The 26,366-nt window shown below is 42.8% G+C and overlaps 1 protein-coding gene across 10 annotated transcripts in view; it reads right to left on the reverse strand.

Moving 5' to 3' along the window:
• LOC137321323 (transcription factor 4-like) overlaps nucleotides 1–26,366 on the reverse strand; it is a 534,628-nt gene that overhangs the window by 379,298 nt on the left and 128,964 nt on the right. For all 10 annotated transcript variants that reach the window (XM_067983744.1, XM_067983725.1, XM_067983754.1 and 7 more), the window contains one exon: nucleotides 18,365–18,464. In XM_067983744.1, coding sequence (XP_067839845.1) covers nucleotides 18,365–18,464 — 100 coding nt within the window. The remainder of the gene's footprint in view (nucleotides 1–18,364; nucleotides 18,465–26,366) is intronic.

The raw sequence follows: 26,366 nt of genomic DNA on the forward strand, positions 1-26,366 counted from the left end.
GTTGAGCCCTGACATTTGATTAGAGCCTTTTAACTTCCTACCTGTTTTTATTTGAAATGTTTAATTCATGATGGCTGCCACTGTATATTGTCAGCAATATCAGGGAATGTTCCTAAAAAGATTATTACAGATCTTGTGCTCAGGAAAACCATTTAATGATTTCCAACTATCCGATGTTCTCCCCTCTACTCCTGAAACTATTAATTCATGCTAGGGTACAGCTCATGGATGCTGAGCACCATTCAGTACTCTGGCAAGTGGCCACTGTAAAAAAGATGTAGAAAGAGTTATAGAAAAGATGCAAGACAAATTTACTGGGATGATACAAGGGATGAGAGGATACAATTAAGATGGGAGATTTGAAAAACTAAGATCATATTCAGTATAGTGGAAAAGGATTAAGGAGGGCCGTGCCTTCAGAAGTCTAGACCCTGAGCTTTGGAATTCCCTCCCTAAACCTCTCCACCTCCCTACGTCTCCCCTCCTTTAAGACGTTCCTTAAAACCTACCTCTTTGACTAAGCTTTTGGTCATTTAATATCTTCTTATGTGGCTCAGTGTCAAATTCTGTTTGATAACATTTCTGTGAAGCGCCTTGGGACATGTTAAAGGCACTATATAAATGTATGTATGTATGTATGTATGTATGTATGTATGTATGTATGTATGTATGTATGTTGTTGTAAGTAGTAGTAGTAGTAATGATAGCACTACCCAAAGTTTTAAGAGGGTAAATAGTGAAATATTACTTTCACCAATTGGTGAATCAGTATCAAGGGAGCATAAAAGAGTAATAAATGCATTAAGAGGGAGGTGATAAGAATTTTTTTTCACACTAAAGGTTATTTGAATTTGGAATACATTATCATACACAGCTACTGAAGCAGTCAATTTAAGTCAGATTTTAAACCCTTGAGGATAAATGTTAAAGGAGGAAAGAGTAAGGAAATAGATAGATCTGATGTGGAGCTAGCACTTGCACAGACACAATGAGGTAAATTTTAACATACCGGCAGGAACTCAGCAGGGGGGGGGGGGGGGGGGTCAATATGCGTGTGGGAAACGCGGAAGCTTTTTTGTGACTTTTCTCAAGCGATCACGACTCAATTGAAGGCTCTTAATGTAACTTCCAGGTTTCATAGGAACATAGGAACAGGAGTAGGCCATTCAGCGCCTTGTGCCTGCTCCGCCATTTGATAAGATCATGGCTGATCTGTGACCTAGCTCCATATACCTGCCTTTGGCCCATATCCCTTAATACCTTTGATTGCCAAAAAGCTATCTATCTCACATTTAAATTTAGCAATTGAGCTAGTATCAATTGCCGTTTGCGGAAGAGAGTTCCAAACTTCTACCACCCTTTGTGTGCAGAAATGTTTTCTAACCTCACTCCTGAAAGGTCTGGCTCTAATTTTTAGACTCTGCCCCCTACTCCTAGAATCCCCAACGAGTGGAAATAGTTTCTCTCTATCCACCCTATCTGTTCCCCTTAATATCTTATAAACTTCGATCAGATCGTCCCTTAACCTTCTAAACTCCAGAGAATACAACCTCAATTTGTGTAATCTCTCCTCGTAACTTAACCCGTGAAGTCCGGGTATCATTCTAGTAAACCTACGCTGCACTCCCTCCAAAGCCAATATGTCCTTCCAAAGGTGCGGTGCCCAGAACTGCTCACAGTACTCCAGGTGCGGTCTAACCAGGGTTTTGTATTGCTGCAGCATAATTTCTGCCCCCTTGTATTCTAGTCCTCTAGATATAAAGGCCAGCATTCCATTTGCCTTATTGATTATTTTCTGCACCTGTTCATGACACTTCAATGATCTATGTACCTGAACCCCTAAGTCCCTTTGGACATCCACTGTTTTTAACTTTTTACCATTTAGAAAGTACCCTGTTCTATCCTTTTTTGATCCAAAGTGGATGGCCTCACATTTATCTACATTGAATTCCATTTGCCACAGTTTTGCCCATTCACCTAATCTATCAATATCCCTTTGTAATTTTATGCTTTCAACTACACTTACAATGCCACCAATCTATGTTTCACGTCTCCAAGCTGTGCAGATGGCGCACTATTCACCCAAATGACGTGCTGGGACCTGGATTATTTAAAGGGCCATTGCAACCATGAATTTTGAGGGAGAAAGGAAGAATGGAGCCAGGTGGAGCAACAAAGGATGAGGCCAGCACCCCAGTTCATTGACTCTTCGCTGGAGTTGTTGTTAGCCGGTGTGAGGAGCAGGAGGGAAACATTGTACCCGGCAGTCAGGAGGAAGCACCCTGACTCTGACACCAAGAAGGCCTGGCTCAAGTTGGCATAGGAGCTAAGCAGCTGGACCACTGTCTCAAGGACATGGGTGCAGTGCAGGAAGCGCTTCAATGGCCTTACCAGGTCAGAGAAAGTGAGTACAGTTACTGATTCACCTACATTCTGTGGTGCACATCACCCCCCCCTTCACTCTGTCCTGTCAAGCCAAGGACGTAAATCGAGAGCATCTCAGCAGGCAGCTCAGGGACCTGAGCAACCTGCCACTACGTCTGCTGAAGACACAGGGGATGCACCACGTAGAAGCGATATGAAGAGGAAGGCAAAGGTTTTGTAATCACCAAGGGTACACACAAGGGTGCCTGACAGAATGTCATGTTTTTCATTTATATTTGCTTTTTGTTACATTCACATTAAATGTCTTACTTGTCACCACCACTGCCATGTCTTGTCCATTCTTGAGTCCCTTTTGTGAAAGTACCCTCGCACGTGCTTCATCATGAAGGCAAGACTTGATGCCACCCATTGGGCACATTTACAATGGGTGTACATGTAGTTGAAGGACTGCTTTGTGCAAGCAGGGGGAAGGGGTGGCTGGTGGTGGTGGTCTTTCCAGGTGGTCTGAGTACTTCACTATCTTCACTTTGCAGAACATAAGAAATAGGAGCAGGAGTAGGCCATATGGTCCCCCAAGCCTGCTCCGCCATTCAATAAGTTCATGGCTAATCTTTGACCTCAACTCCAGATCTCCTTATGAGGAGCAATCAGATATGAGTCCCTGGCTTCACGAGCAGCCAGGTGTGCCGCTGCTCTGCCATGGGTTGCCCATCATCGTTCTCCTCCTCGTCTTCTTCAATGTCGATGGCAGGTGCAGATGCTTCATGAGCGCATGGGACCTCATCCACCGCTAACCCTCTCTGTTGAGCGATGTTGTACAGGACGCAACACACGACTATTATTCTACACACCCTCGCCGGTGAGTATGAAAGGAACCCCCAGATTGATCCAGGCACCTGAAGCGCATCTTGAGCCTTCCAATGGCTTGTTCAGTGTCAGACCTGGTGGTGATGTGAATGTTGTTGTACCTCTGCTGTGCCTCACTAATGGGGTTTCTCACCGATGTCATGAGCCACGTCTGCAGGGGGTATCCCTTGTCGCCAAGCAGCCAGCCCTCAAGTCTGCCTTGTGCATGGAAGGGGGCCGAGATGTTGGACTCGTGCAAAATGAAGGACTCATGGCAGCTGGCAGGGAATTTGGCACACACCTGCAGAAATCTCTTCCGGTGGTCACAAACCAGCTGCACATTGATGGAGTGATATCCCTTTCCGTTAATGAACAATCCTGGCTCATGTGCAGGTCCTTGAATTGCTACGTGTGTGTAATCAATTGCACCCTGCACCCATAGGAAGCCAGCCAGAGATGGAAACCCACTGCCCTCTCAATCTGGCTGATGTCGTCGATGGGGAAGCTGACGTAGTCGGATGCCGTGGCAAACAAGCCATCCATAACCTGTCATATACACTTATGTGCAGACGACTGAGAGATCCTGGTGACATCATCAGTGGTGCCCTGGAAGGATCCGGAGACAAAGAAATTGAGGGCAGTGATGACTTTAACTGCGACGTGCAATGCATGGCCACCAGGCCCAGCCGGGAGCTGTTCTACTTGAAGGAACCTCCAGATGTTTGCAACCACCTAGCGACTCAATCTGAGCCTGCGTAGGCACTGCTCCTCAGAGAAGTTCAGAAAGCTCAGCCTCTGCCTGTACATCCCCTCACTTGAGTAGTGCCTTCTCCGACCTCAGACCCTACAGCCTCAGCAGTTCGTCCATTCTCTGCTCTTCTGCAGGTTCTTGTGGCACACCTCTGTCGTGTAGACCTGCAACTCCCAGAGGTGCGCGCCATGCCTGCCGCGGATGGTGATGTGCCTCCTCCTCAGATCCATTGCGCCCCCCATCCCGATGTTGTCAGTTTGAGGGGGTCCAAAATGTAGGTAAATATGTGTGAACACAAGAATTCTGAGTGAACAAAGAACAAAGAACTCCCAGCCAAAGGTTTGTCGGAGAGAATTGATTGCCCTGCTGCAAAAACTCACCTTTTATTCAGATGTATCAATCGCTGATTTACATGTCCAAATGAGGGCTGGCTGTAACTCGCCTCCGTTTCCAAGGCACGTCTCAGAGACCGGCGGGACCTCCGGGTTTCAGAAGCGCACCCAATCGCGTCTGGGTCAAACCCAGAAGTCACGAATTGGAGCAGAGATGCGGTCCCGCTCCGAGTTCGCCCCCAACCCACCCACCCACCCATTCTTGGGGTTAAAATTTACCCCGAGGACAGCTCAGTCCTGTGCTCAAATTTCGATGATTCTATATGCCAACCCGCATGGTGAACGTTAACAGGCTATTGAGCTGAGTCCAGTCCTGTCTTTACAGCACCACATATGCACTTTCCAGCTACAGTCATTTAAGAGCAGCAACTCTGGCTGCTTTCTTCTACCTTCCCAAGCCTAAGGGGCACCAAGGCCAATTGCAGCACTCAGCAATACCCCAGCTGAGATCATCTAACTCACTACAGACCACAAACTTTTCTGGGTTATCAAGTGAGCTATTCAAAATTTCAGTAAATTTTATCCTAGCAATGATTAATACGACAATTTGCATTTCCATAGCACGCCTAATGTATAGAAATATGCCTCAAGGCACTTTATAGTTCAGTGAACAAAAAAAAAACAGAAGAGAAAGAGGAAGAGCACTTACTGTTGGGTTAAAGCATGGCTGAAGAGAAATTTTTTAAGATACTTTCGAAAGCAGCAAGGGAAATGACAAGGCCTTTAAGGGAGAGAGGCCTGAAGAAGCAGCCATTGATAATGAAACAAAAAAACTTGGAAACTATAAGCAAGCCAGTGTTTGACAAGCAGAGTGTATGGGTGGAGATCCAAGAGGTAATGTGGGGCAACAAATCTGAAGGCAACGATAAAGATCTTGAAATGCAATTCACTGAGGCACAGGAGCTCTGAATGTGCTATAGTTTGTGATAGGTGAAAGTAGGGATGCCAGCAAAGGGAGTTTGGAGAAATCAAATCTCGAGGTGTGGGGTGGATTAAAATTTCAGCAGCAGAGGAAGAGAGGTAGGTGCACAGACTAAGGATGTTTCGAAGGTGGAATAGGCAGTCTTGATATTAGATTGGATATAGAAGAGGAAGTAGAGCTTCAGGTTAAGAATTATGCCAAGGTTCCGTACCTCTGTGTTCAGCCTGAAGTTGATGGCTTTGGTTTTGTTGACATTAAGCTGATAGAAATTACAGCTCATCCAGGTCTTAATGTCCAGCAGACATATGAAGAAAGCGGCAAAGGAACTGATGAAGGAGGTAGAGCGGAGTGTGCCATCACCGTAAGTGTGAAGGACTTAGGGGCTGTGCTGGAGGATAGGGGCAGGTTGATAATGCGGACCAACTGGAAGCTAACTTCATCAATAGGAAGTGTTAAGTGAGGGGGGGGGGGGGAGGGGGGGCGGATGGAGATAAAACTGTGGATTAAGGAGGTTGGGGACTCAGTCATGAAGAAGACATCCAGACTTCATCTCAATAGAGGGTTGGAACTGACTGTGTAGGGAGAGTGGAGGCAGTCAGAGGGGCAGTGGGAGCAGAACAGGTGGCATCAACTGTGGACAAAAAGAAGTTAATTGGTTCCTCACATTTGATGGCTAAGGCAAGGATGGAGTGTACAATGGGGGTAAGTCGAAGGAGACAGTTCGTAATGAAGAGCTGTTTGGAATTGTTTTTGCTGTCCAGAATGATCTTAATGTCGTTTGGGGATTTGAGACCATGGAGGCAACAGTTGTAACAAGGAAAGTAATGGGGCTGAGAAACTTTCCAGGATCGAATGGGGTAAGAATGTCAAGGATGTTAAGGAAGGCTCGTCCATTATGGAATCCACCAAATTTTGATTTCTATTGACACTATCAGAACTCCCTTGCTCTTCTTCAAATAGTGCCACCGAGTCTTTTACGTCGATCTGTAAGGGCAAACGTCGGCACCTCCGACAGTTCAGCTCTCTTAGTAGTGCACTGAAGTGCCAGCCTAGATTATGTGCTCAAGTTTTTAGAATGGGGCTTGAATCCCCAATCTTCTGACTGCTTTAGAGTGCTACCACTGAACCAAGCCTGACACCAAACGACAATCTCTCAGAAGCAGCTCAAACCACTTCACATTAAATTTCAAAATAATTAATTGTCTGATTTATAGGCATATGCAGCAGCCATTTTGCACAAAGCAAGATCCCACAAACAGCAATGAGATTAATGATTGAGTAAATCTATCACCTGTCTCAACCCCTCCACTGCCTCTGTGTTGTCAGCCTGCTTGTTTAACATCAGTCCTGAATAAGCCACAATTCCTTTCAGTTAAACATTGGGAAGACCAAAACCATTGCGGGGGGGGGGGGAGGGGAGGGGGGAGTTTTAATCCCCCCAAGCCGGGCGGGTAAGGGCCCAGGGGGAGGGTTAAAAATTTAAAATTGCGTAATGCAATCCCAACCCGCTGAATACACGCTTACCGCCATTTTTACAGTGGCAGTTTGCGTGCCGACTGTGTCCCACTCGAGAGAGGCAGGACATCTCATTATAATATTTAAATCAGCCTCCTACAGTGTAGTTGGGAGTCTGATTTAAATTTAATGCTGGCTGGTCATGTTGCCCAGCGCTCGTGAGACCCGGCAGATGGGAGCAGCCAGATCAAGCAGGTAAGTGCTTTTTATAGCACTGCTTGTGAGCCAGGAGTAGCAGGAGTGTTCCCCACCCCCCGACAAACCCGCGACTCACTCCACCGTTCTGCCCCAGGATCCCTCCTGGTTCCCCCGCCCTCCCAATTGCCAGTCCAAGCCCACCCTTCTGCCCCACAAACTTTCCTGGTCCCCCCCTCCCACCCAAATTGCCGATCCAACTCCCCTCCCCCACCCCCAACCCTCAATCTTTCCTGGTTGCCCGCCTGCGGCCTATTTCCCGCCCAGCAGCCATCCATTTTGGCTGGATGCTGGGCGGGAAACGGAATTAAAAAATAATAATGAAGTGCTGTCGTTAAATTCCCACCCACAACCACGCTTCCCCGCCGTCTCCCAGTAAACATCAGGGCCATTGTCTTTGCCCCCCCCCCCCCTCCCCACACACCAACATATCCCATTCCCTTGTCAATGATCACATACCCCTCCCCGGCACTGTGTCAGTTTGAACCAGACTATTCACAACCTCTACATCATATTTGACCCAGAGCTGAGATTCCGATAGCATATCCCCTCCATCACAAAGACTTTTTACTTCCACCTCCATAACGTTGCCCATCTCCGCCCACCTGCTACTGAAACGCTAATCCATGCCTTTGCCACCTCCAGACCTGACTATTCCAATGCTTTCCTGGTCAGCCTCCCATTCTCAACCTTCTATAAACTTAAGCTCATCCAAAACTCTGCTGCCCTATCCTAACCCGCACCAAGTCTCGCTCGACCATCACTCCTGTGCTCACTAACCTACCTTGACTCCCGGTCCAGCAACGCCTCGATTTTAAAATTCTCATCCTCGTGTTCAGATCACTTCATGACCTCGCCTCTCCCTGGCTCTGTAACCTCCTCCCGCCCTACAGCCGTCAGAGAACTCGGTATTCCTCCTACTCTGCCCTCCCCACTTTGCTCCACGGTTGGCGGCTATGCCTAAGCTCTGGAATTCCCTCCCGAAATCTCTCTACCTCTCCACTTCTCTCTTCTCCTTAAGATCCTCTATAAACCAAACATCTTTGACCACGTTTTTATTCACCTCTCCAATATCTCCTTTGGCTCAGGAATATTTGTCTGATTACACTTCTGTGAAGCACCTTGGGACGTTTTCCTACGTTAAAGCCGCTATAGAAATGCAAGATGATGATATTTTAATGATGTTGTTTGGGGGACGAATTTTGTCCAGGTAACCATAAGAACTCCCTGCTCTTCTTCAAATAGTACCGTGGTATCTCGAGCACCCACCTGAGTTACCAGAATGGACAGACAGGGCCTCCATTTAACGTTTCATTTGAAGGATAGTACCTCTGACAGTATAGCATTCCTTCAAGCTGGAATATTAGTGTACATTATGTAATCAACTCTTAAAGTAAGGTACATTACACAACCTTCTGGCTCACAGAGTGCCACCAACTGAACATATGTGATAAAGAGTGCTTTTATATTTAATGCTTTTGTAGTACTAGAGTTTTACGCTTTTTTTATTCATTATCAAAATATGGGAGTCGCTGGCAAGGCCGGCGGTTATTGCTATCCTTAGTTGCTCTGAGAAGGTGTTATTCTTCTATACAACCGAGTGGCAGAGGCCAGTTGAAGAGTCAACTTCGTTGGATCCCATCTGGACCGGGTAACTTTTCTACTTGGAGTATTAGCCCATACTTTTCCAAAAGTCAATTAATTTTGTCCCAGATTATTGTTTCTAAGTTTCCCCATCACAATGTTAGGCTGACTGACCTGTAATTGGCGGGTTTATCCCTCTCCCCCTTTTTGAACAGGGTTGTAATATTTGCAATTCTCCAGTCCTCCGGCACCACCCCCACATCTAAGAACGATTGGTAGATTGTGGCCAGAGCCTCCGCAATTTCCACTCTTACTTCCCTCAGTAACCTAGGATACATCCCATCTGGACTAGGTGACTTTTCTACTTTGAGTACTGCCAACCTTTCAAGTACCACCTCTATCTATTTTCATCCTATCCAATATCGCTGCTACCTCCTCCTTTACTTCCAAAATGGCAGCATCCTCTTCTCTAGTGAAGACGGCTGCGAAGTATTCATTTAGTGCCTCAGCCATGTTCCTCCACAGGAAAAACTATTTTTTTGTCCCTAATCGGTCCCACGCTTCCTTTGACTACCCTTTTACTATTTATATGTTTATGAAAGACTTTTGGGTTCCCTTTTATGTTAGCCGCTAATCTATTCCTATTCTCCCTTTTTGCCTCTTATTCCCTTTTTTAGATCGCCCCTGTACTTTCTGTATTCAGCCTGGTTCTCTATGGTATTATGAAGCTTACATCAGTCCTGAGTCTTTTTTTCTGTTTCATTTTAATCTCTATATTTTTTGTCATCCAGGGAGCTCTAGCTTTGGCTGCCCTTCCTTTCCCTCCGCATAGGGATGTCCTTACTCTGTACCCAAACCAACTCCTTGAAGGCCTCCCATTGTTCAATTACTGTTTTGCCTACCAATTTTTGATTCCAATCCACCAGGGCAAGATCTCTTTTTAACTCACTGAAATTTACCCTCCTCCAGTTAAGCATTTTCACATTTGATTGTTCCTTGTCCTTTTCCATAACTATTCTAAACCTAATGGTATGATCACTGTTCCCCAAATGCTCCCCCACTGAAACATATTCCACCTGTCCCACTTCACTCCCCAGAATTATATCCAGCACGGTTTCGTTCTTGGTTGGGCTGGAAACACAGTGTTTCAGAAAGTTCTCAAACATATTTCAAAAATTCCTTCCCCTCATTGCCCTTTACACTGTTACTGTCCCAGTCTATATTGGGATAATTGAAGTCCCCCGTTATCACCACTCTATAGTTTTTGTATCTTTCTGTAATTTGCCTGCAAATTTGCTCCACTATCTCCTTCCCACTATTTGGTGGCCTATATTATACACCCAGTCGCATAATAGCTCCTCTATTGTTCCTTAATTCTAACCAAATAGATTCTGTCTTTGACTCCTCAACTACATCATCCCCTTCCAGTGCTATAAGTGTTACTCCAGTCCCACACCAACATGGTTGACTCTTAACTGCCCACTGAAGTGGCCTAGTAAACCACACAGTTGGCCCAACACCACCTTCTCAGAGAGACTATGGATGGGGCAATGAATACCAGCCTTGCCAGTGGCACCCACATCCCAAAAATGATTAATGTAAAGATAAATTCATAAGTAATATCTAAGCAAAGAAACTGTACCACTATTTCTTATAACATTACGGCAGTATCACTGTTTTCAGTCTCAGAGCATCAGACAGCTATACAGTACAGCATTGTCAGCGTGGCTACGTGAACACTTCTTTCTCTCTAAATATCAAACCTATCTTAATTTCCATGCCTACGTGAGCTTTCAAAAAAAAGTGACACCAATTTTAGCTTTTGGAGACTGAAGCAGCGAGGCACAGTTTAGGGTTGTTTGTGACACCTTGGTTTTCAATGGCCAAAGATGGTGTGGGATAATTTCCTTAGCTTTCAGCAAACACAGCTGAATGAATAGAAAACCAAAAGTAATAACAAATTTAACATATCAATTCTGATATTTACTTCATTAACTGAAAGTAATGTGGTTTTTAAAGTGTAGACAATTTAAAATTGAAAGCTTTGAAAACTAATAACACTTTCCAAATTTCTGGAGGGTTCTCCCAATGGTTCAGAATGTACAGTTAGAGGCTATGTGGAACTGTTCCAAGCAAAGTAGGAAGGTGTCAAATTAGGTTTGATCCCAGTCTAAACTGAGTTGGGCCATCAATAGTTGCAGTCATCCTCTCTGTACTTAGCAGGGGTCTGCATGTTCACTGTTTGGATTGGTTACTGTTTTAATCTCTCATCCCTATTTTCATTCCAATCAGGTCTTCTACAACAGAATGCATAATTTGGCACCCAAGTCAATTCTAACAGCCACAATCGGAAGAAAACTTTTACAAAAGAACCACCTTTTCCAGAACAGTTAAAATGTACAAAAAAGGGCAACAAAAGGTATACATCATACATTTATTTACCCCTTCAATACTCAGGAATGTATAGTGTTGCATAGTGAGAGACTTAAATAAATGATCCAAATGAGCCAGTTTTATTGGAACCTGATCAGAAATTCAAGATGATTCAGGGCGTGGAGTCAAAATGTTTTGGAACAATTTCCACACAGCAATGAAGCTAGGAATAAGGCAGAAATCCAATTTATCATGCATAATGATGCATCAAGAGAAACCTCTTCAACACACATATACACATCACAATTCACTGAACAAAATGGACCTTAAAGAAAGCAGAAGCTGTGTTTGTTAAATTCAAGATTTATATTTCTGTATTCAGAACCAATCTTTGATTTAAAAAGGAAAGGTATGTAGATATGGTAAAAAAATAAAGTCAAATGTTATACATTTTGCGATCGAGATGTGATATTGGCCACTGTTTCAATCCAAACAGGCCCTCTTGGCTGTGTCGGCCTTCAAGTGATTTGACTACATGACTTGCACTTGTCTGCACCTCAGTAGACCCAAAGCCCGGCTTTGAAATCAGCTGCAGCTCAGCCTAGCTGTTACTAAAGTATTTGCCATCTTCTCAGTGTGCATGGTAGTGAGGATATCAAATCTCGGTGCGAAAAGAGCATCAGGAGCAACAGCAAGCAGCCTGGCAGCAAGAGCATGATGAAGATGGATACAGATAAAGAGGTACGACTTGTGTTTTCCAATTATCAATTCATTTCTCATTTGTTTTTAAACACCAGCAGCATTTACTAAAGCTGGGTTTCCTCTCCTTGTAACCTAAAAGTAGTAACTCATACAGGGGTATATTTCCATAGGCACTGACCATCCAAGTGACCATTCTTTAAGCATCAGGAGGTGGCAGGCTACTTGGCTATGGTTGATGCATGAGCAGAAATTTCCTCCAATTAAATATTGGGAAGGCCGAAGCCATTCGGTCCCTGTCACAAAATCTGTTCCCTAGCCACCAATTCCATCCCTCTCCCTGGCCACTGTCCGAGGCCGAACCGGATTGTTCGCAACCTTGCTGTTCTATTTGATCTTGAGCTTCCGACTCGATATCCTCTCCATCACAAAGACTTTCTACTTCCACCTCCACATCGCCCGTCTCCGCCCTGCTTCAGCTCATCTGCTGCTGAAACCCTCATCCATGCATTTGTTACCTCCAGACTCGACTATTCCAATGCTCTCCTGGCCAGCCTCCCACCTTCCAACCTCCGAAAACTTGAGCTCATCCAAAACTCTGCTGCCAGTATCCTAACTCGCACCAAGTCCCGTTTATCCATCACCCCTGTGCTTGCTGACCTACACTGGCTCCTAGTCCAGATTTTAAAATTTTCATCCCTGTGTTCAAATCCCTCCATGGCCTTGCCCCTACCTATCTCTGTAACCTCCTCCAGCCTTAAAACCCTCCAAGATCTCTGCCCTCCTCCAATTCTGGGGTCTTGCGCATCCCCGATTTTCATCGCTCCACCCTTGGCGGCTGTGCCTTCAGTTGCCTAGGTCCAAACCTCTGGGATTCCCTCCCTAAACCTCTCCACCTCTCTATCCTCCTTTAAGTTGCTCCTTAAAACCTACCTATTTGACCAAGCTTTTGGTCACCTGTCCTAATATCACTTTATGTAGTTTGGTGTCAAATTTTGTCTGATAACAGTCATGGCTCGTGCCTTGGGACATTTACAATGTTAAAGGTGTTATATAAATGCAAGTTATTGTTGTTGAGCAGTACAGACTAAGGACTTACACTTTCTGTTCTACATTATGATTTTTCTTAAAAATAGGATATCAATTGGAAAAGCTCTGCAGCCTCTCATTTAAAACAGAAAAATAGAAAGCATCCACATCGGCTAGCAAGTCTGCTGTCCTAGTTGATCAAACATTATAGCTAAAGGGTTGTCACATATTTAACAAAGTTAAATATTACAATTTTAATTCACGCTATCTCTCTAAGTCAGTATACCAGGCAAACAGATGCTCTCAATGCAATTGCTTGAACACCCCATCAGAAAGGACATGTGGAAGAGCACCGACTAGTCTTCCCCCACTTTGCAAGACTATCTAGTTGAGACCAGTGAAACCCACTCTCTTCAGAATGCACATAAAGCTGCAAATTGAGCTCAAGAGCTGGACTTTTCTCCACTATCCCCAGGATAGCAATAAATAAATGGGGTGTCACGGCCTACTGCCGCCTCCACACCCTGGCCTGGATTTTCCTCCCTCCGTCCGCACCAGTACCGCTACTGGCACCCCTTCCTCACCCACCATGTAAACACAAAAGGTGGGAGAGACAGATTCCCCGTCGATTTCCCTTCTGTCTGCCCTGCTTGCTGCCGCTCCTGAGACCACCTGGAGAAAGGCGGTAACAGGCCCAGGGCAGTGGCAGGAAGGTGCCAACATTCTCTTCATGGAGGGAGAGCGCCTATTAAATGCCTCCTTTCTCCCATTTCTTTCCAATACACCTACCTTTATAGGCCTTGGTCTTGGGGCTCTTCTGGTCCTTTAAGGTCCCTCGCTGCAGCAGTAGACCAGCTTCAGCACTGCCCGATGTTCCGCGGTGGCTTGGTGGGCTACCTCCTGGCAGCAGGAACCCCACCAGGAACCACTGTGCATGAGTAATGACCCACAGTCCAGGAAAATAGGTTGGAGTTGGAGGGAGGATGGGAGCAGAAATCCTGGCCTGCCTGAACACCACCCCGGAGGAGAATCCTAGCCCCGATTTCAGTCAGGGCTCAACACTCATCTTTCTAGCTGATGCATTTTTGAAATAAATAATGGCAAATGATTTTGTTTAATTTTTGGCGGGGGAAGGAAGAAGGGAAGAGAGAAAGCAGGACTAGCTCAATTATTCAGAGCTTTACTGGACTGAGAACTATACCCCCTGGTGGGGGAGTCCAGATGAAAGGGGGCATAACCTTAAAAGTAAGAGCTAGGCTGGTGAGAGGTGATGTCAGGAAGCACTTCTTCACACAAAGGGTAGTGGAAATCTGGAGCTCTCTCCCCAAAAAGCTGGTGAGGCTAGGTCAATTGAAAAGTTCAAAACTGAGATTGATAGATTTTTGTTAGGTAAGGGTATTAAGGGATATGAAAACAAGGCAAATGGAGTTAAGATACAGATCAGCCATGATCTAAATGAATGGTGGAATCGGCTCAAGGGGCTGAATGGCCTACTCTTCTTCCTATGTTCCTATTAGAAAACTGACCATCTGTAAACACTATCAGTAAAGCATGATGAAGACAGTCACGAAAATATAAAATACAGTAAGGACTGAACTCAACAATATTGCCTATGTATTTGCAACCACATCTTTTTCTAAACTACTAAAGATGTCAGATGCTGAAATTTAACTGTAAATTATTTCTCCCTTATGTTGCGATACAGTTCCTTGAATGCGAGCCACCCTCCAGTATCTTGGCCAAGTGGCCATTCTTCATATATCAGCTGAGGCAGAGTTAATTGAGAGGAGCGAGGTATTTCAGCTAAGCATGATCATGTCTTCATCCTACATCGAAATGCGTAAACTTTCTAGAAGCTGTCACTGAATAGGGATTAGGAGCAGGAATTCAGACTGAATTTGTCCCTTTCCAGTCCAGGAATACAAAGTTGACCCAGCTGAGATCATCTAACTTAACATTGACCGCAAATCAAGCTTGCCACCTTTCTTGCCTGTATCATTTGGTACCACACCAGTCATCAACTAACGCATCAGGTGAGCAGTTTTAATTGATTTGAAAACATCTTATAGAAAGAAAACATAACACTACACAGGTCACAGAGTTTTTAATACAACTTCTTTTTCCAAAATCACAGATACGCTGAATAACCATTTAGTTACAGAGACATTAACAAATGCATTCTACATATATACAGAGGGGCTCTTCTCTGGGGGAGACAGAGAAAATCCTAATCACCTTACAAAAACAATTCCACAGTACCTTTCAGTGCTTGTCAACACAGAATGGTGTTCAGCTAACTGAAGCTGCAGCTCCCGTAAGACTAAAATTATACAGACATCTGAAACTATTTAAAACTACATCACTCCCACGCGAAGTCTTCCATTTTCACTCAGCAAGGCTTTGCTTTTTCTTCTCCTATCGAGATTTCTTTTCAAGACAATGAATGCACAAACACTCATAATTAGATGCATCAGCATGCTCCTAAGGGTTAAATTTCTTTTAAGTTATAAAAACACAATGTCATGATTTTTCCAATCACCCATGAAAGTGCCAAGCAATTTCTTTTCAGGGCTTCAAGTGAGTGGCACACTACAAACATCACAGATATACTGGAGTGGCACTATGACCACTGTACAACCAAGAAAAGGATTTGGAGGGAGCTTTTACAGGAAGTATTCTACAAAAAAAATCTGGGAGCCGTTTGGGACATATCCCTAAACCAGATGTGAAATAGTTTGTGATCAACATTAATGTTGACCAATGCTGCACCCACGACTTCCCAAATCACTATTCTCCTGAGCTCACTGAACACGCTGGAGCCAAAAGGTTCATCCCAACAGATTGACTGCAGCATGTTGTTGATATCACTGCACCACCAGCAGGCAGCGACTTTGTACATTAGCAAATTAAGCAATTATTGTTCAGATGCAATAGATGTCGGATACAAAAGATTTTTTCTAACAGTATCCCACCCCTCTTCGCCTCCCCTAACCCAAAGGTCCCCAATTTTTTGTGTCTGCCTGCCCGGTTTACCCTGATGGGCACGGTGAAAATCAAGCCCCTTTTTCAAAAAAAAAAGTTAAAACATAACTACGCTTCTCACTAAAATTGATTGGGAGTTAAGTACTTTCAGATTCTTAATGCTGGCTTCATTAACCAGGGATGAGGAATTGGTCTAGCTTTGTTGCATCTATTTATAATTAGCAGGCCTTCATTTTATAGAGTTTTCAACTGCCTTAACTGCAGTTTTCAAACCCCTTTAACAATAGTGAAAATGGTACAGTTCAGTTGCATCTTTCAAAGGGTTACATCACTGTTGCAAGAAGGGCGATATTCATCTCACACAGTGCAGGGGCATCCCCAACTGACTGAATGCCATGATTTATAATTTCACTTCAAAGAGAAAGTTACTATCATTGTGGGAAATCCCCTCCCCCACCCCCACCCTTCAACTTCGCAGCAGCCAGTGTGTTCTCTGAAGTTGTGTTCTTAAGATATTATGGTTTTGCTTTGTTTCATGTACATTGCTAAGTTGTTTAAATATAATAAGCCAAAAGCAAAGTTAATTTCGCAAGTGATGGATGATGCATAATCGGAAATTATGTAATCTTTTTCATGAGTTGAATGACCAGATAAAGTACTTTCTTGTGCAGTAAAATCTAAAAATGCTGAACTAAATGCAGTATTCTATTTTTACAATTTATGGTTTTCAACTTGGGATATATTGTGTGAAAAAAATTGAAGTACGCTTAGCTTTTAAGTAGTGGCCATTTGGCCTGCCAGTCTGTCTTTATCTTACACAGAGAGAAGTATGAAAGTAGTTATCAAGCAAGATATTGCTATGGTTACAGCCAATACTTGCTGATGTTGAGTACACAGCTATTTGTTTTATGTTTTCCCCTCAATCCCAATGACTCACAGAAAAGTAGGTCCTATCAGAATGTTATCTCAGACACAAGAAATAAATTCCATACTCTGTGTACATGAGGTATCAAACGGAGTTACTAAGCACATATATGGTATTAAAAAACTGAAAAAAATCACGAAGGACAAATGGCAAAATCTGACGTAAAAATTGACTTTTTTATCCAGCATTTTCATAAAGTAAAAGTCTTTTATTTCGATAGGAATTCCTTTCAGGTATTCAGTTAGCGAGAAGTAAAAACCTAACTTACCCCAAGAATAAATGTTTATTAAGTAGGAGGCTCCCCAACAATGGCTCAACATGTTTATCCAGTGACTAGCTGAACCTTACAGAGCAGCACAATCCCAGATTCAATCCCCAGTCTGTACTGAGTCAGAGGTTCTCGGTTAGAATGGTGGAAAGGGTGCTACAATTAGCCTCTGCTCTCCTGAGTTCGGGAAGGGAAAATAAATAACTGGTCTGCGTTCTTGTTCCTGATCGCTATCATGCAACCCAGGTGAGGACATGACTGGGTTTGGCTGTGATCCACATGGCCAGAAAACCTGCTGACATTCATGGTCAAGGCTCACGCATACATTATGCCCACTAGAGCGAGTTGACAGACCAGGCACCTGTGAATTGTAAGAAGTCAACTGCCAAAGAAAAAATGCAGGTCACAACAAGGCAATGGGAAGTTTCAGGTTTATTCCATTCAGTATCCTATGTTTAACTAATTCTGTGAAGTTTTATTTTTCTCCCCAAGAGTATCATTGTTCAATTAATCACATAGCATGTGCAACTGGATTGATTTGTATTAACGATCATGTATTTTCATGTATGTTTTGCAAAAAAAAAATAAAGGCAAAGTCACACTTCATGCTCCTCCAGCCCAGCACAAGGGCATCAGCAACATTACTGCAACTGCATGCAGGAGCATTATCTGCACTAACAGTGGTGGCCCACATTATTCCCTCTAATTTCAATGAAAATACAGTGCAATATGTGCATTATAACCAACGCATACGAAACAGGCTCGAGTTTGTAAACAATCTCTTCTTTTATTTATAGTCTGATGTGAGAGGGGAAAAAAGCCCCAGGTTTTGGTGCACATCATAAACTATGTATCTAATTAAAAATGAATAACATTGCAGCTCAGTATCCAATTATATTTTTTCAGTCTTAAATATAGGAGCAAAAGGCTTTATACTCATTTACAAAAGTTTCTTGCTCACGTTATTAATTCTGAAGATACTTCAACTTTTCCACCCTGTAGATAACCAATCGAGAACAGTTCGGTTTTGGACTCAGCCTGCTGGTTTCAAGAGGTACAGCTGTTATGTAGATTGGGGAGGGACACTGGGGCAACTTTAAATAGAGAGTACGGTGAAGGGGATGGGGAGAGAGAAGAACAGAATATATATCAAAAGTATTGTATGGGGATGGGGTAATACCAGATCCTTCTAATCTGTCTTCAGCCCCTTCTTCCATCTCTCCCACACAACTCCATCCCACTGATTTCATCTAGTCTAGCTTCCACTCTTAGCCTTTTAGGTTTTGGCTCTGATTCCTGGAAGGAAGAACAGTGTACACAAACCAGCTCATTTCTAATCTTCATCTGCTATGTACCAGTAACCTTAAGGAAAACAGGCTACCTTAATGTAGATCTATAAGTAGACAGTGGAGATAGAAAAATAACGGTGGGACACTAGCTGCACATTTGCAAAGTTACACTTCAAGGACAAACATGAGCACACCACTACAGTACTTACCTACGAGTCGAGAATTCATGAACGAGGAAGAAGAAAGGTTGTCATGTGATCCAAGATCCCTGTTGGTCACTTGCTCATAGTGCACTCCATCACCGTAGTTCTACAAAACATTAAAATGAATAAGAGTATGATTCAACATATTAGCAATTGCCTAGCAAGTTTATAGGATGGGTAAACATTATTTTAAAAAACAAAAGATTAAAATGTAAAAGTGGCTGCTGACACCCACACACTTTACTACATTTGTAAATGCAGATGTGTGCGAGGACATACAATCAGGCTCTACAAGATCACAACCTGAACAGCTCAGCAACAGTGGATAGATTCAAGTCAGGCACATTAGAGGTTCTGGACCCAACCATCTTATATCAATGCAATACTACACTTAATGTTGCAGTGCTCTCGAGGTGCCAAGACACCTGAAGAGGAGAGTTTTTTGGTGCCCCTCCAGCGAAGACAGTAGCAGAGGTAACAAAGAAAATAGCTGCTAGGTCAGTAATAGCACTTTCTGCTTGTTGCTCTGTACAGACCATCTGGAGCATTGCAAATAGATTGCAACCAGATGCAAAAGTTGTTATTTGCGATTTTCAAACAACTGTAATTTTTCTTGATCAGCAATCCTTCTCTGCCAATTTTTCTCCCCTTCCCTCCCCTCCTTTTTAAAAAAAACTCATCAACTCTTTGCCGAGATATGGTTCCACAAGTGTTAGTAGTCCTCCAGTATTTTTCCCATGTCTTCATTATTCACGAGTCATGACAGTGAATATCTCTCAACACCAGGTGCCATAGATAAGCACAATCCTGTCTTTAACCAATGCATGTTCCACAGGGGTCATCAGGTAGCAATCAGGAAAGAGGACACTGGCCAGTTTTCCTTTCCTTAGTCCAGGGGTGCCAAGGCCAATTGTCATTCGTGCAAGATGTGGGTGTTTCGAGCACCAGGTATAGACTCAAGCAAAAATGTCTGTAGGAAGTGTCACCAACTCAAGCTCCAAATTTCAAAACTTGGGAAGAGGAGAGATGGGTGACTATCCAAGAGGTGCAGAGAGGTAGGAAGGAAAGGTTCGAACAGGAGCATCTTATGTGCTCAACAGATTTAAAGCTCTATATTCCTGTGGGGAAAATGAGGCCATTAAATAAATATCAATGATACCAACAAACAAGAGATGACTCAAGGGACTGGAGGGGGGGAATTAACAACACAGCTATAAATGTAGTAGTGATAGGGGACTCAATAGTTAGAGGGGCTCACAATCCTTTACAGTACAGATTGACAGTTCCAGATGCTTTGTTACCTCCCAGATACTGGGTATCATAGTGGTACGGTAGCATAGTGGTTATGTTACTGGACTAGTAATCCAGAGGCCTGGACTAGTAATCCGGAGTCATGAGTTCAAATCTCGCCATGGCAGCTGGGGAATTTAAATTCAATTAAATAAATAAATAAAAACTAGTATCAGTAATGGTGGCCATGAAACTACCGGATTGTCGTAAAAACCCATCTGGTTCACTAATGTCCTTTAGGGAGGGTAACCTGCTGTCCTTACCCGGTCTGGCCTATAAGTGACACCAGACCCACAGCAATGTGGTTGACTCTTAATCACCCTCTGAAATGGCCTAGCAAGCCACTCAGTTCCATAACTTTGTTCCATATCCCTCGATACCCTTACCTAATAAAAATCTGGCGATTTCAATTGACCCAGCCATAACAGCTTTTTAGGGGAGTTTTTTCCAGATTCCAACTACCCTTTGTGTGAAGAAGTGCTTCCCAACATCACCCCTGAACGGCCTAGCTCTAATTTTAAGCTTATGCCCTCTTGTTCTAGATTCCCCAGCAGAGGAAATAGCTTCTCCATATCTACTCTATCAAATCCTTTAATCATTTTGAATACCTCAATTAGATCTCCCCTTAATCTTCTATAGTCAAGGGAGTACAAGCAGAGTCTATGCAACCTGTTCTCATCATTTAACCCTTTTAGCCCAGGTAGCATTCTGGTGAATCTGCATTGCACCCCTTCCAAGGCCAATACATTCTAAGGTGTGGCGCCCAGAACTGAATGCAATACTCCAGATATGGTCTAACCAGAGCTTTATACAACTGCAGCATAACTTCCTCCCCTTTGTATTCCAACCCACTTGAGATAAAGACCAATATTAGCCCTTTGATTACTTTTTGTACCTTTGCACTAGCTTTTAGGGATTTGTGTACATAGCCATTAAGAAAATGTTACGATTTGTCTTTCTTGGATCTGAAGTGGATTACCTCACTTCCCGACATTGAACTCCATCTGCCACAGTTTTGCCCACTCACTTAATCTGCCTATGTCCCTTTGTAATCTCCTGCTCCCCTCCATACAACTTGCTGTTCCTCCTTTCTTAGTTCACAAACTTGGATATACAACTCTCTATTCCTTCATCCAAGTCATTGATATGTATGGTGAAAAGCTGAGGCCCCAGTAGAGATCCTTGGGGGAACACCACTTGTCACTTTCCACCAGAGTACATTCCCTTTATCCCTACCCTGTCTCCCAACCAATCATCAACCCACGGCCTAAGGTTACCTCCAATTCCATGCACGCTCAACTTTGCTAGGGATATATCACAGACCAGAAAACATTGTGCAAAGGGAGGAAGAGCAAATAGTTTTCGTGGTCCACGTGGGAGCCAATGATATAGATAAAGAAAGGTCTGAAGTACGACAAGATGAATTTAGGAGATTAGGAAACAAGTTTAGGGGTAGGACTTCATAGGCTTAATCTCAGGGTTACTTCCCCAGCCATGAACTAGAATAAGTTAGGACAAGAAAATTAGAGAAATCAATGTGTGGCGTCAGGAAGAGGGTTTCCTTTGTTGGGCATTGGCACCAGTTCTGTGACAGATGAGGGCGATTTCGCAAGGATGGGCTACATCTGAACAGGGAGAGTGATAAAGTACTGGTAAAACATGAAAGTGATTAGGTATTTACACTAGGAAGGGGGCAGGGGCTGTGAAAATAAAATCTATCAGGATCAGCTAATAGTGAAAACCAAAATAGACAAAGATAATATCCATGCAAAAATCAATTAACCAAAAGGGATATGGAATAGAGGAATAAAATCAAATGAACTAGTTATAAGTGGGGGAAAAAGCCAAAATAAAGATTTGCAAGTAAAGACAACTTTTAGACAAAAAAAAAGGAAAGGATTACTATTTAAAAACAAACAATGAGAAGTTAAAATGCATGTATTGCAATGTGCAGTGTGTGAAATAAACTGGGGAACCGGAAGCAATTATTTTACAGGAAGATCTAGACTTAATGGCATTAAATGAAACCTGGTTGTAAACTGGACAAGAATGGAAAATAAAAATATTGGGATCTAATATATTTAGGATGGATAGAAAAGATAAGAAAGGAAGAGGAACGGTAATATTAGTAAAAGAATATACTGTAAGAGAGTATTGCTGTAGTCAAGGAAGGGGTACAGCCAGAGTCAATATGGTTGGAATTCAAAGATAAAAAGCACTTGTTACATTACTAGAGGTGTATTTCAGATCTCCATATTGTGGAAAGGAAATGGAAGAGGAAATCTGCAGTTGGATTAGATGGATAAAAAGGAAAATTTGAGATAGGTTAGTTGGGCTAAAGGAAGACAAATGCCAGGGCAAAATGGGATATATCCTAAGATCCTGGGAGAGGAAACTGCCGAGGCCCTAGAAATTATACTTCAGGGCCCTATTGAGTGTGGATGTGTGCCGAAGGACTGAAGAATGGAAAATGTAGTACCAATTTTCAAAAAGGGAGACAGAGCTAATTCAAATACAACAGTTGGTGTAACACGTGTTACAGGAAAAATTTCACGGATGAAATGACCACTTATCTAGATAAAAGGAAAATTGTTAGAAGCAGCCAACACAAGTTTCAAAAGGGATGACCGTGCTCGACAAAACTCATAGAATTCTTTGAGGAGGTAACAAACATAGTAGATGGCGGAAAAGCAGTTAATGTAGTGAACATGGACTTTAGGAAAGCCTTTAATAAAGTATCACATGGGAGATTACGACATAGGATTAAAGGGGTATAGAATTAGGCAAGAGGATAGAAAACAGGATTAAAAGGTCAGTTAGATGGCAGAAAGGTAGGTGTTAAGGGCAGTCTTTCAGAGTAATTCAAAGTGGGTAGTGGTGTCATACAAGGTTTAATGCTGGGATCACTTCTGTTCACTGCGAATATCAATAGTTTGGATATAGGCCTAGAGTGAGTGGTGTCAAAATTTGCAGATTAGACCAAAATGAGAGGTATGGTTAATTCTTTAGAGGACCAAAGAAACATAAGAACTAGGAGCAAGAGTAGGGAATACAGCCCCTTGAGCTTGCTCTGCCATTCTTTTTTTTTTATTCGTTCATGGGATGTGGGTGTCGTTGGCAGGCCAGCATTTATTGCCCATCCCTAATTGCCCTTGAAGATGTGGTGGTGAGCTGCCTTCTTGAACCGCTGCAGTCCATGTGGTGAAGGTTCTCCCACAGTGCTGTAAGGTAGGGAGTTCCAGGACTTTGACCCAGCGGCGATGAAGGAATGGCAATATATTTCCAAGTTGGGATGGTGTGAGACTTGGAGGGGAACGTGCAGGTGGTGTTGTTCCCATGCACCTGCTGCCTGATGGCCTTGTCCTTCTAGGTGGTAGAAGTCGCGGGTTTGGGAGGTGATTCAATAAGATCACGACTGAACTTCTACATCAACTCCACTTTCCCGCCCTATCCCCATATCCCTTGATTCCCTCCAAAAATCTATCGATCTCAGCCTTAAATATACTCAATGACTGAGTATCCACAGCCCTCTGGGGTAAAGAATTCCAAAGATTCATAACCCTCTGAGGGAAGAAACTTTTCCTCATCTCGGTCGTAAATGGCCGACCCCTTATCTTGAGACTATGACCCCTAGTTCTAGACTCTCCAGCCAAGATAAACAGCCTCTCAACATCTACCCTATCAAGAATTTTATACAGTTCAATGAGATCACCTCTCATTCTTCGAAACTCCAGAGAATATAGGCCCATTTTACTCAATCTCTCCTCATAGGACAACCCTCTCATCCCAGCAATCAATCGAGTGAACCTTTGTTGCACCCCCTGTAAGGCAAGTATATCCTTCCTGCGGTAAGGAAACCAAAACTGTACACAGTACTCCAGGTGTGGTCTCACCAGAGCCTTATATAATTGCAGCAAGACATCCTTACTCATATACTCCAGCCCCCTGGCAATAAAGGCTAACATTTGCCTTCCTAATTGCTTGCTCTAGCTGCATGTTAACTTTCCGTGATTGGTGTACAAGGACACCCAAATCCCTCTGAACACCAACATTTGTTAGTTTCTCACCTTTTAAAAAATATTCTGCTTTTCTATTCTTCCTACCAAAGTGGATAATTTCACATTTCCCAACATTATATTCCATCTGCCACCTTCTTGCCCAATGACTTAACCTGCCTATATCCCTTTACAATCTCTTTGCGTCCTCCTCACAGTTTACTTTCCCACCTAGCTTTGTATTGTCAGCAAACTTGGATATATTACACTCGGTTCCCTCACCTTAGTCATTGATATGTATCGTAAACAGCTGAGGCGCAAGCACTCACTGATCCTTTTGGTACCCCACTAGTTACAACCTGCCAACCCGAAAATGGCCCATTTATTCCTACTTTTGCTAATCTCTTCTGTCCGTTAACCAATCCTCAATCCATGCTAATATATTACCCCCAATCCCATGAGCTCTAATCTTGTGTAACAACTTCTTATGTGGCACCTCACTGAATGCCTTTTGAAATTCCAAATATACCATATCCACTGGTTCCCCCTTATCTACCCTGCTAGTTATACACTCAAAAAACTTTAATAGATTTGTCAAACAGGATTTCCCATTCATAAAACCGTGCTGACTCTGCCTTAACAAGTTATGATTTTCTAAGTGCCCTGTTACTACATCCTTAATAATAGATTCTAGCGTTTTCCCTACTGATGTCAGGCTAACTGGCCTAGAGATCCCTCTTTTCTCTCTTCCTCCTTCCTTAAATAGTGAGGTTACATATGCTACCTTCCAATCCACGGGGACCATTCTGGAATCTAGGGAAATCTGGAAGATCAAAACCAATGGATCCACTATCTCTGCAGCTACCTCTTTTAAAACCCTAGGATGTAGGCGATCAGGTCCAGGAGATTTGTCAGCTTTTAGTCCCATTAATTTCTCCAATGCTTTTTCTTTACTAATCTTAATTGCTTTAAGTTCCTCACTCTCATTAGACCCTTGGTTCCCCACTCTTTCCTGTATGTTTTTTGTGTCTTCTACTGTGAAGACAGATACAAAATATTTGTTTACCGTCTCTGCCACTTCCTCATTCCCCATTATAATTTCTCCTGTCTCTAAGGGGCCCATATTTACTTTTGCTAATCTCTTCCTTTTTACATACTTGTAGAAACTCTTACAATCTATTTTTATATTTCTTGCTAGTTTACTCTCATATTCTATTTTCTCCCCCTTTATCAATTTCTTGGTCATTCTTTGCTGATTTCTAAAACTCTCCCAATCCTCAGGCTTACTCCTCTTTTTGGCAACATTGTAAGCCTCTTCTTTTAATCTAATACTATCCTTAACTTCTCTAGTTAGCCACGGTTGGGTCACTTTTCCCATGGAGTTTTTATTCCTCAAGGGAATGTATATTCGTTGAGAATTATGAATTATTTCTTTAAATGTTCGCCGTTGCTTATCTACCATCATATCCTTTGATCTAATTTCCCAATCTACCATAGCCAACTCGCCCCTCATACCTACATAATTGGCTTTGTTTAAATTTAAGACCCTAGTTTCAGACTTAACTACATCACACTCAAACTCAACATAAAATGCTATCATATTATGACCACTCTTTTCCCTAGAGGATCCTTAACTATAAGATTACTAATTAACCCTGTCTCATTACACAATACTAGATCTAAAGTAGCCTGTTCCCTGGTTGGTTCTTCGACATATTGTTCTAGAAAATTGCCCCAAATGCATTCCATGAACTCGTCCTCCAAACTACTTTTGTCAATTTGGTTTGCCTAGTCTATATGAAGATTAAAGTCCCCCATGATTATTGCTTGTTATATGCTCCTTGTTACATGCTCCTCTAATTTGCTGATTTATACTCTGTCCAACACTATAACTACTGCAATGGGATATTGCTAAGATGGGAGAATGGGCTAAAAAGTGCAAGATAGAATTCATTGTCATCAAGTGTGAGGAGTTAACATTTTAGTTTAAAAAATGTAACAGCAGTTATTATACTCTGAATGGAAGTAGGCTTGATGCTGTAAAAGAGCGTTCGGATTTAGGGGTACAGGCTCACAGGACATTAAAGTCAGGACCTCAGTTTGTAAGGCCATTAAAAAAAGCTAAAGGAACTCTTGGTTTTATCACAAAAGGTATAAAATTCAAAAGCAAAAAGATATATCAATGCACCTATATAAAATCTTAAGACCTCAGTTAGATTACTGTGTGTAGTATTGGACTCCATACTATAGGGAAGGATACAGAGTCTTTAGAGAGGGTACAATGCAGATTCACTAGGATGCTGTCTAGTATGAGGAAATACAAATACAGAGAAGGACTTGGAAAAATTGGGACTTTTATCATTATGAACACAAATTATGGGGTGATATGAATCTAATGTTTAAAATTATGAAAGGACAGGGTAGGGTCGATGGAAGCAGATTGTTTACATGAGTAAAGGATTTATAACAGAGAGTCAGAAAGTCATCTTTACACAGAGTTTTGAAGCTGTGGATTTCATTTCCAGGGTGCTGGTTGAGGCATAAACTACGTCAACATTCAAGATTATGTTGGGTAGGTGAATGAAGGAAAAAAGTGGATGAAGGGTTATGGGAACAAGCAGGCAAATGTGATTAGGACTATTTGGTTGTGTGGAGGGTGAACACCGAGACAGGCTGGTTTCTGTGTTGTAACTTCTATGTATATTTCTATGTATATTTCCCCT

Source organism: Heptranchias perlo, chromosome 1, assembly GCF_035084215.1.
Source record: "Heptranchias perlo isolate sHepPer1 chromosome 1, sHepPer1.hap1, whole genome shotgun sequence".
Taxonomy (NCBI): domain Eukaryota; kingdom Metazoa; phylum Chordata; class Chondrichthyes; order Hexanchiformes; family Hexanchidae; genus Heptranchias; species Heptranchias perlo.